This window comes from Arachis ipaensis, chromosome B6 (assembly GCF_059453495.1).
Source record: "Arachis ipaensis isolate K30076 ecotype BB chromosome B6, ASM5945349v1, whole genome shotgun sequence".
In the NCBI taxonomy this organism is placed as follows: domain Eukaryota; kingdom Viridiplantae; phylum Streptophyta; class Magnoliopsida; order Fabales; family Fabaceae; genus Arachis; species Arachis ipaensis.
This window is the reverse complement of record NC_142441.1, coordinates 53,637,069-53,648,281: the sequence shown is the minus strand read 5'-3', so window position 1 is coordinate 53,648,281 and position 11,213 is coordinate 53,637,069. Positions and strand designations below refer to the sequence as shown.

Here is an 11,213-nt window from a genome sequence, read left to right as displayed (position 1 = left end):
ACTTTCAGAATGGACCATCCTGGATATATTCTATGATGGTCTGTCTGAGCTATCAAAGATGCCATTGGACCATTCTGTAGGTGGATCCATTCATCTAAAGAAAACACCTGCAGAAGCTCAAGAACTCATTGACATGGTTGCAAATAACCAGTTCATGTACACTTCTGAAAGGAATCCTGTGAATAATGGGACGCCTTTGAGGAAGGGAGTTCTTGAAATTGATACTCTGAATGCCATATTAGCTCAGAATAAAATATTGACTCAGCAAGTCAATATGATCTTTCAGAGTCTGAATGGATTGAAGGAATCATCCAACAGTACTAAAGAGGCATCTTCTGAAGAAGAAGCTTATGATCCTGAGAACCCTACAATAGCAGAGGTGAATTACATGGGTGAACCCTACGGAAACACCTATAATCCCTCATGGAGGAATCATCCAAATTTCTCATGGAAGGATCAACAAAAGCCTCAACAAGGCTTTAATAATGGTGGAAGAAACAGGTTTAGCAATAGCAAGCCTTTTCCACCATCCACTCAGCAACAGACAGAGAATTCTGAGCAGAATCTATCTAGCTTAGCAAATATAGTCTCTAATCTATCTAAGGCCACTTTAAGTTTCATGAATGAAACAAGGTCCTCCATTAGAAATTTGGAGGCACAAGTGGGCCAGCTGAGTAAAAGAGTCACTGAAACTCCTCATAATACTCTCCCAAGCAATACAGAAGAGATTCCAAAAAGAGAGTGCAAGGCCATTAATTTAACCATCATGGCCGAACCTACAAGGGAGGGAGAGGACGTGAATCCCTGTGAGGAAGACCTCCTGAGATGTGCAGTGATCAATAAGGAGTTTTCCTCTGAGAAACCAAAGGAATCTGAGGCTCATCTAGAGACCATAGATATTCCATTGAACCTCCTTATGCCATTCATGAGCTCCTATGAGTATTCTTCTTCTGAAGAGAATAAAGATATCACTGAAGAGCAAGTTGCCAAGTACCTTGGTGCAATCATGAAGCTGAATGCCAAATTATTTGGTAATGAGACTTGGGAAGATGAACCTCCCTTGCTCATCAATAAACTGAGTGATCTGCATCAACTGACATTGCCTCAGAAGAAACAGGATCTTGAAAAGTTCTTAATACCTTGTACCATAGGCACCATGACCTTTGAGAAGGCTCTATGTGACCTTGGGTCAAGGATAAACCTCATGCCACTCTCTGTAATGGAGAAACTGGGAATCTTTGAGGTGCAAGCTACCAAAATCTCATTAGAGGTGGTAGACAACTCAAGAACACAGGCTTATAGACAAGTAGAAGACGTGCTAGTAAAGGTTAAAGGCCTTTACATCCCTGTTGATTTCATAATCCTAGACACTGGGAAGGATGAGGATGAATCCATCATCCTTGGAAGACCCTTCCTAGCCACAGCAAGAGCTGTAATTGATGTGGATAGAGGAGAATTGATCCTTCAACTAAATGAGGACAACCTTGTGTTTAAAACTTAAGGATCTCCTTCTGTAACCATGGAGAGGAAGCATGAAAAGCTTCTCTCACTGCAGAGTCAACCAAAGCCCCTACAGTCAAACTCTAAGTTTGGTATTGGGAGGCCACAACCAAACTCTAAGTTTGGTGTTGAACCCCCACATTCAAACTCTACGTTTGGTGTTGGAAGGTTCCAACCTTGCTCTGATTATCTGTGAGGCTCCACGAGAGCTCACTGTCAAGCTATTGACATTATAGAAGCGCTTGTAGGGAGGCAACCCAATGTTATTTAAGCATATCTATTTTGTTTTCATTTTGTTATTTCGTGTTTTATTAGGTTGATGATCATGTGAAGTCACAAAAACTTCTGAAAAATAAAAAAATAGAATGAAAAACAGCATTGAAAATAGCACACCCAGGAGGAGAGCAGTCTGGCGTTTAAACGTCAGAAACAAGCATCTGTCTGGCGTTTAACGCCAGAAACAGGCACCAAGCTGGTGTTTAATGCCAGAAACAAGCATCTACCTGGTGTTAAACGCCAGAAACAAGCTACATTTGGACGTTTAATGCCAGAAACAGGCAGTAGTCTGGCGTTAAATGCTAGGATTGCACAGCAAGGGCATTTTTCACGCCTAATTGGAGTAGGGATGTTAAGTCTTTGACCCCACTTGATCTGTGGACCCCACAAGATACCCTCAGGATCTGTGGACCCCACAGGATCCCCTCAGGACCTGTGGACCCCACAAGGTCCCCACATCTTCTTCTCTCTCCTCTTCACACCTTTTCATAACTCTCTTCTCCAAATACCCTTTACCAATCAACTCAATCACTCTTCCCCATCACCTCTTCACCACTCACATCCATCCCCTGTTCCCCAAAAACCCCACCTACCTTCAAAATTCAAAATATTTTCCCCCCCAAACCCAACCCTAATGGCCGAAACTTAACCCCCCCACTCCTATATAAATCCCTCATTCCTTCTTCATTTTCACACAACACAACCCTATCTTCACCCCTTGGCTGAAAACACCTCTCTCTCCCTCTCCTCCATTTCTCTTCTTCTTCTCTTTCTTTCTTTCTTCTTTTGCTCGGGGACGAGCAAACATTTTAAGTTTGGTGTGGTAAAAGCATAGCTTTTTATTTTTCCATAACCATTTATGTTACCTAAGACCAGAGAAACCTCTAGAAAAAGGAAAGGGAAGGCAATTGCTTCCACCTCTGAGTCATGGGAGATGGAGAGATTCATCTCAAAGGTCCATCAAGACCACTTCTATGAAGTTGTGGCCAAGAAAAAAGTGATCCCTGAGGTTCCTTTCAAGCTCAAAAAGAATGAGTATCCGGAGATCTGACTTGAGATCCAAAGGAGAGGTTGGGAAGTTCTCACCAACCCCATTCAACAAGTCGGGATCCTAATGATTCAAGAGTTCTATGCAAACGAATGGATCACTAGGAACCATGATCAAAGTGTGAACCCGAATCCAAAGTATTGGCTTACTATGCTTCGGGGGAAATACTTAGATTTCAGTCTAGAAAATGTAAGGCTGGCGTTCAACTTGCCAATGATGGAAGAGAACGCACGCCCCTACACAAGAAGGGTCAACTTTGATCAAGGGTTGGACCAAGTCCTCATAGACATATGTGAGGAAGGAGCTCAATGAAAAATTGACTCAAGAGGCAAGCCGGTTTAACTAAGAAGGCATGACCTCAAACTAGTGGCTAGGGGATGGTTAGAGTTCATTCAACGCTCAATCATTCCTACTAAGCAACCGGTCTGAAGTTACTATAGACCGGGCCATCATGATCCATAGTATCATGATTGGAGAGGAGGTGGAAGTTCATGAGATTATACCTCAAGAACTCTACAAGGTGGCTGACAAGTCCTCCACTTGGGCAAGGTTAGCCTTTTCTCACCTCATATGCCACCTCTGCAATTCGGCTGGAATTGACATAGAGGGAGACATCCTCATTGAAGAGGATAAGCCCATCACTAAGAAAAGGATGGAGCAAACAAGAGATCATGGACCTCAACATGAGCATGAGGAGATTCCTCACCATGAAATCCCTGAGATGCCTCAAGGGATGCACTTTCCTCCACAGAATTATTGGGAGCAAATCAACACCTCCCTAGGAGAATTAAGTTCCAACATGGGACAACTAAGGGTGGAGCACCAAGAGCACTCCATCATCCTCCATGAAATTAGAGAAGATCAAAGCACTACAACAAATATGGCCTTTAGCAACGCCAAATTTTGCAACGCCTTAAAACCGTTCTCTTAGATAGGTTTAGACAACGGTTTTTTAAAGTGTTACTGGTGAATTTCATTTTTCATCAATTTCTAGCAACACAGTAAAACCGTTCTGTTTGACTATTTTAAAGAACGGTTTTATAACCGTTACCATGAGTTGGATTTAAGCAACGGTTTTTTATTGTTGTTTAAAGAATTGCACAAAAGAAACGCATTAAAACCGTTGCCGAAATGCTACACTTTAAAACCGTTCCATTAGATTGTCTTAGACAACGGTTTTTACAGTGTTGTTGTTGAAGTTCATTTTTTCATTATGCTATAGTAACAAAATAAAACCGTTCTCTTTGACTATTTTAAAGAACGGTTTTATAACCATTACAACAATTATTTATGAAACAACTATTTTCTAATATTATTTAAATAATCATACAAATTAAACAATAATACTAATAAAAATAATTTCAGATAATTATATAAATTAAAATTATTTTGTCTATAAATATTGAATTTATAAAATACTCAAAATCTATTGCTATAAATAAATAACAAATATTATTTTAAAAAAATAAAATTGAAATAAGTTTATTATAAATATTATATATTATTATAAATATATAAAAAATATTATATTTTGAACATATAAAACTAAAATAAATTTATAATAAATATTATATATTTATAATAAAAATATATAATATTTATTATAAATATTATATATTTATAAATATTATATATTATAAATATATTTATAAATATATAATATATTTATTATAAATATTATATATTTATAAATATATTTATAAATATTATATATTATAAATATATTTATAAATATATAATATTTATTATAAATATTATAATATATAATATTTATTATAAATATTATATATTTTTATTATAAATATATAATAAAAATTAATATAAAGAAATAAAATTAAAATAACAATTTTCCCTAATTCATAAAGAAATACAGTGAATTGATCGAAGAAATTAACGTAATAACAAAGCTAAGCCCTCATCTTCTCTTCGAAGTAAAGCAGCAAAGAGCGAAGAACGCTCTTCCACCTTCCACCAACCGAACCCTAACCCAGCCATCAGAATCAGAGACGCATCGCACCACAGCTCTCCATGAAGGCGTAAATCGCACCATCATCGCAAGTCACCAGGAAGCCCCAAATCGCAACTCACCATCCTAGCACCATCATCGTCGCTGCGCTGCGTTCTTCCCAAATCGTCGATGCGCTGTGTTCTTCCCGAATCGCCGCTGCCTCCTTCTTCCCGGCGTCGCTGAGTCTCTCCTCTCCGCGGCGTTGGTGCTTCTCCCGTCTCCAAGGCTTCACTGCTTCTCCACGGCGTCCTTGATCTCCCCTGTTCTGCTTCTGCTTCGCTGCTTCTACCTTGCTGCTTCTGCTTCAGTGTTTTGTTTGGCTGCTGCTGGTTTGCTGGTGTTGCTTCGCTGCTGCTGGTTTGCTGCATTGGCCGTTTGTGGGTTATCATCTGTGGTAAGTTTCCTTCTCTGATTTTCTGTTTCTTAGTTAGGACTTGATTGGTTGTTGGGTATTTTTGTTAGCTGTGGAAAGTGGTGATATTTGTGAACATGAGCAAGATGAGGGTTGAATGTTGACTGAGCTTTGGTTCTGGTTTGAATTTGGACTGGGTACTTGTGGTTTGAATTTTATTATCTGTGAGTAGTGTGTTGTGGACTGCTTGTATCTGCTTTGTTTATTTTAGCCTTGTATAATGTTATTATTTGAGTGAGTTGTGGACTGCTTTTCATATTGGTTGGTTTCATCTGGGATAACAGAGGAATTTCATGCTTATTCCAATTATTTGACTTAGAGATCAGCATAAATTCTGCTCTTCTTCCTATATGACTCAATTAACCAGGATAAATATTTATTATTTTAAATATTTGATGGAAAATGTGATGCTTATAGATGCTCCCCATTCTTGATTCGCGGTTACAATGACCAAATTCCAATCGATGACCCCTTTGAACATATGTATGTAATACTGGTTTTAATGGCAATCTGGCTTGCTGCTTCTCCGATTTCTGCTCTTCTTTTCTTAAGCATATCAATTTTATAAGCATGTAGCATATTGCTAGCTAAGCTTTAGCAGAAAACCAAAAACAGCATCATTTCATTTGAGCTAATACATATTTCTTTAACTTGTTGTTAACAAATAATGAAGTTCTAACCCATCAGGATTGACAGGTAGGTGACTGCTGGACGCTGACTCATCATAATGCACAAAAATCAAACCTTAAGCAAGGTTTTTATTAACAACTAAAACAATTGAAATTCTCATGAAATGTTAATTCCGATTATATCCAAAATAATAATTATTATATGGGTTTGGAGGATGTCATTGTTAGACAGATAGACTTAAACACAGTCCCACATAGACTTAAACACAGTCCTACATATGTTGCTTTCATTCTTCAAAGTTCAAACGGCTACTTGTTTACAGCTAGCATTTTCTATTTGTTATTTTCTATTTCATTCTTCTAATCCTTCGCTCTTTGCTTTGCACCATTCTTTACAGCTAGCATTTTCTATTTGTTATTTTCTATTTCTTTCATCATTATTATTAATATTATTGTTTACTGTCTTATTTATTTGGGTGCCCCTTTTATCTACTTTTCTTAATAATTAATTATGGTGCCTGATGCATGTCTTGTGAAGGGAACCCCCACACCAATATCATATCAGCCTGTCATTTTCAACATGTGTCACTTATGACTCATCACACATTAGGAACCACCCCTTCCTGTCTTTCTTTTCTAAAATATTCTTATCAACCAGAATTGAAATTACGATGTGTTAGTTTGTGAACTAAAATTTAAAGAGTAATGATAATATTATTCTGCTAATTGATAATTCTATTGTTTGATTTTTTAGTTATATATCACTTTTGAAAATAAGATTTCTAAAAACTGGTTTTAAAAGTGAATTTTTTGTTAAAAAATCTGGTTATGAATTACTTATATTTTTATTTTTTGTTGCTGTTTTAGTTTGTCTCTTTAAAACCAGAAAAAGAGAATCAAATAGCGGATCTCTCTGTAGCTGTGATTACCTTAGACATTGAGCTGCACTACAGGTAAATTATTTAATATATTATCTTTTTAAATTTGTTTGAACATTTAATTGTTAAGAATATTTACTGATTAATTGTTTGCTTAAGCTTCTTTGCATAGTTTGTTAGATAAAAATTGTTAGTCTCTTGATTGGTTGAGATGTTCTCTTTTGAAGAAAAGTAAAGTACAGAAGGAAGCAAGTATGACTCACTCACAAGGATCAACATGTAGACAAGAAAAGGAACTTCCTTCTAAATCTACTGCTATGGCTCACAAGAATACTACAGAAGTAGATTCTAGAATGAGTAAAGATTTGAAGAGAAAAGAGACCACAATTGAAGATGACATTGAAGATTGTGGCAGCTTGCAAGAAAGGCCAACTAAGAAGGGAAAAACACGTCAATTTGCTTCAATGCCGATTGATACATTTCTTAAACTTAACAATGAACCTGATGGTGAAGAGCAATTAGATGAGAATGAAGGAGATATTATAGAGGAGCAGGACAAGAATTATATTAATCCAACTGAGGCTGAGAACTTAGACAATACTTTGAAAGGTAAACTTTTGGTTATGCATGCTTAGTGGATTATAGGTGGTTAGGAACTAGGAAATTATATCTGATTTGTAGTGGATTTAGGTTGAACTTTTTGGTTGTTGCTGATGCCTGGTTTAGGAACTAGGAACTAGGAAATTATATCTGTTTTATCCTTGTTAATGGCTTATTATGCTAATTTTTATATCGCTGCTGATTGCCATTTCTGCTTGCTGCCATTTAATTCATATAAATTGATCTTGATTAGTGCTGATTTGATTTTAGTGAGTTCATATGGGTTGATTTTGCTGTTTGTTTAAATTCAGAAACGTCCTATTTACTGCCAGAGTGCTGTCGAAATTTCTCAATTTTTTCCCTGTTTATAGTTTCTTAGTTTAATTAGTATGTTCAGTTTTTGTTAAATTAGTCGATTTAGCTATGCATGCTTAGTGGATTATAGGTGGTTAGGAACTAGGAAGTCATATCTGATTTGTAGTGGATTTAGGTTGAACTTTTTGGTTGCTGCTGATGCCTGGAATGTTCTCTTCTCAAATTGTATAGTGCGTGCTATTTTATCCTTGTTAATGGCTTTTTATGCTAATTTTTATATCGCTGCTGATTGCCATTTCTGCTTGCTGCCATTTAATTCATATAAATTGATCTTGATTAGTGCTGATTTGATTTTAGTGAGTTCATATGGGTTGATTTTGCTGTTTGTTTAAATTCAGAAACGTCCTATTTACTGCCAGAGTGCTGTCGAAATTTCTCAATTTTTTTCCCTGTTTATAGTTTCTTAGTTTAATTAGTATGTTCAGTTTTTGTTAAATTAGTCGATTTAGCTATGCATGCTTAGTGGATTATAGGTGGTTAGGAACTAGGAAGTCATATCTGATTTGTAGTGGATTTAGGTTGAACTTTTTGGTTGCTGCTGATGCCTGGAATGTTCTCTTCTCAAATTGTATAGTGCGTGCTGTTTTATCCTTGTTAATGGCTTTTTATGCTAATTTTTATATCGCTGCTGATTGCCATTTCTGCTTGCTGCCATTTAATTCATATAAATTGATCTTGATTAGTGCTGATTTGATTTTAGTGAGTTCATATGGGTTGATTTTGCTGTTTGTTTAAATTCAGAAACGTCCTATTTACTGCCAGAGTGCTGTCGAAATTTCTCAATTTTTTTCCCTGTTTATAGTTTCTTAGTTTAATTAGTATGTTCAGTTTTTGTTAAATTAGTCGATTTAGCTATGCATGCTTAGTGGATTATAGGTGGTTAGGAACTAGGAAGTCATATCTGATTTGTAGTGGATTTAGGTTGAACTTTTTGGTTGCTGCTGATGCCTGGAATGTTCTCTTCTCAAATTGTATAGTGCGTGCTGTTTTATCCTTGTTAATGGCTTTTTATGCTAATTTTTATATCGCTGCTGATTGCCATTTCTGCTTGCTGCCATTTAATTCATATAAATTGATCTTGATTAGTGCTGATTTGATTTTAGTGAGTTCATATGGGTTGATTTTGCTGTTTGTTTAAATTCAGAAATGTCATGTTTAATGCTAGAAAATGTCATATATAATTAATATCTTTGTATAGAGACAATAGTGAAGAAAACACGAGGACCTACACAATGCTTGAAGATTCATGCAAGACAGTTGGAAGATAGAGAACAAATTACTCTAGATAGTGAAGGAGAGGCAATTGGTCCTACTGATGAAGCTGTAAACAACTTGAGCAAATTTTTGGGCACAGTGGCAAGGAATTCAGATTTTTGTCCATTAATTTACACAAATTGGAAGGGGATTAAAGATAAAGAAGCCATTTGGGAATATGTTCAAGTGAGAACTTCAGTCTTGTTTCTTTTAGAAAGTATTTGGAAATGTACACATGTATTTTATTCTTACTAGCAAAAAATAATTGTGTTTTATAGGCTAAATTCATTATTCCAACTGAAGGAAAGAGGATGGTCCTTGCTCGTATCAATGACAACTGGAGAAGGTATAAGACTACAATAAAGCAAACTCATTTTCTGCCATACAAATGTGTTAATGAGATGCTGAAAAATCGTCCTAAGAGCATACCTGAGAGTCATTTTCGCAAGTTAATTGCTTATTGGAGAACTGAGAAAGTTAAGGTAAGACATGTGAAACTTAGTGTAATTGTTTATGCAATTATATTATATACACATATGAGTGAAGTTTGATGATTTGTTGGTAATACTTGTCTCTTGTTATGTAGAAAATGTCTGCGCAGAATAAGAAAAATAGGGCACAACAGAAATTTAGGCATCGAAAGGGCCCAATAAATTTTGCAAGAATACGTGCAAGATTGGTACAATTTTTAATTCTTTGTGAATTTGTTTGTGTATGTGTGGTGTGCCTTTTAACTCTATATAACTACTATTTGAATTGGACTTATAGGCTGCTTCTAAGGAAAATAATGAACCACCTACTCAAGCAGAAATGTTTGTTGAGACTCGCCAAAGCACAAAGGGAAAATCATTGGATGAAGACACTCTGGATGTTATAGTAAGTATTAATTATGAGTTAATTTGGTTAAAATAGGTTATGGATTTCTTGTATCTTGGCAATTTGTCCATCACTTGTGGTTATTTTTATGCTTGCGTTGAGTTAAAGAATCTTGACATTATTTTTAATCTCTATTATTTGTTTTGATGTTGTCAAATGATATATGCCTTTAGTCCAATTGTGTATTTACTCTTATTTTATTACTATTATTTTTCTTCACATTAATATAGGCACATTTGCAAGCTGAGAATAAAAAGTCTAAAGAATCAGCAATTAGAGCTTTCCAATCCATATTTGGGAAAGAGAAGGCAGGGAGAGTGCGATGTCACGGAAGAGTAACCACACCAACTTTGTTGAAGAAAAATGAGGAAATTGCCACCCTTAAGCAGCAACATGCAACTGAAAAAGCAACATTAGAGAATAAGGTTGATGTGATGCAAAAAGAAGTAGATGAACTAAAATCGCTTGTTAAGATGATGCTGCAACAAAAAAGCTCAGGAGTGGACCTTGACATGTTAGCTGCTCAATTAGGAAGCACTTTAGGGGATCCGAACAATAATGATGCGCATGAAGAGGTATTATTTGTTGTTAAAGTTTCTATATGTTATCATATCTTAAAGATGTGTAGTTTTATATTTGATTTTTTTTTTTATGTTTACAGGAAAACTATGTTGAAGGGGAAATCGAACTTGATTAAGGTCAACTTTTTAAAAGCAAATGTTATAGGGTAAAAGTCATGAACTTGTGGACATGATGACTATTTGCTACTTAGCTATTTCAACTCTCTCTTTTGTTATTATATTTTTTGCAAACTTAGATGATATTGTGGATCTTACAACAATTTTTTTAAGTTAAATTTGATGGGAAATATTCAATTATTTTTCTTTAGTGACTTAATTCAAATAGTTTAGAATATTTATTGACACTAAACAATTAAAAAAAAACTGAAATTAATTTAATTCACGAGAAAATTATTGTAAATAAAAAATTATATATCACAAAAAAATCGTTGTCAATAGTTACAAAAGACAATGGTGTTAAAACCGTTGTCAAAGAGGACTACATAATAAAACCGTTGCCAAAACGCGTCTCTAAAGGTAACGCTTTAAAACCGTTGTTTTAGATGACTATAAAATGGCAATGGTATTAAAACCGTTGCCGAAAATGACATCAACTGTAACGCTTTAAAACCGTTGTCATAGATGGCTATAAACTGGCAACGGTTCAAAAACCGTTGCCGAAACCTGGCACCAACGGTAACGGTTTAAAACCGTTGGCTATGTGAATAATAAAACGACAACAGTTTAAAACCGTTGCCTATCCAGTTACGGTTTTAAACCGTTGTCATATTAATAGG

General features: G+C 35.6%; 1 protein-coding gene across 1 annotated transcript; it reads left to right on the top strand.

Moving 5' to 3' along the window:
* Positions 1-9,790: 9,790 nt before the first annotated feature.
* Positions 9,791-10,553, top strand: LOC107648190 (uncharacterized). The gene is made up of 3 exons (XM_088489919.1): positions 9,791-9,856; positions 10,087-10,431; positions 10,518-10,553. The coding sequence occupies exons 1-3, from the start codon at positions 9,791-9,793 to the stop codon at positions 10,551-10,553; spliced, it is 447 nt and encodes a 148-aa protein (XP_088346045.1).
* The last annotated feature ends 660 nt before the right edge of the window (positions 10,554-11,213 follow it).

Coding starts and splice junctions, on each gene's coding strand:
- LOC107648190 (XM_088489919.1), top strand. CDS start 9,791: ATGTTTGTTGAGACTCGCCAAAGCACAAAGGGAAAATCATTGGATGAA. Junction 9,857..10,086: donor AAGACACTCTGGATGTTATA/GTAAGTATTAAT, acceptor ACATTAATATAG/GCACATTTGCAAGCTGAGAA. Junction 10,432..10,517: donor ATAATGATGCGCATGAAGAG/GTATTATTTGTT, acceptor TTATGTTTACAG/GAAAACTATGTTGAAGGGGA.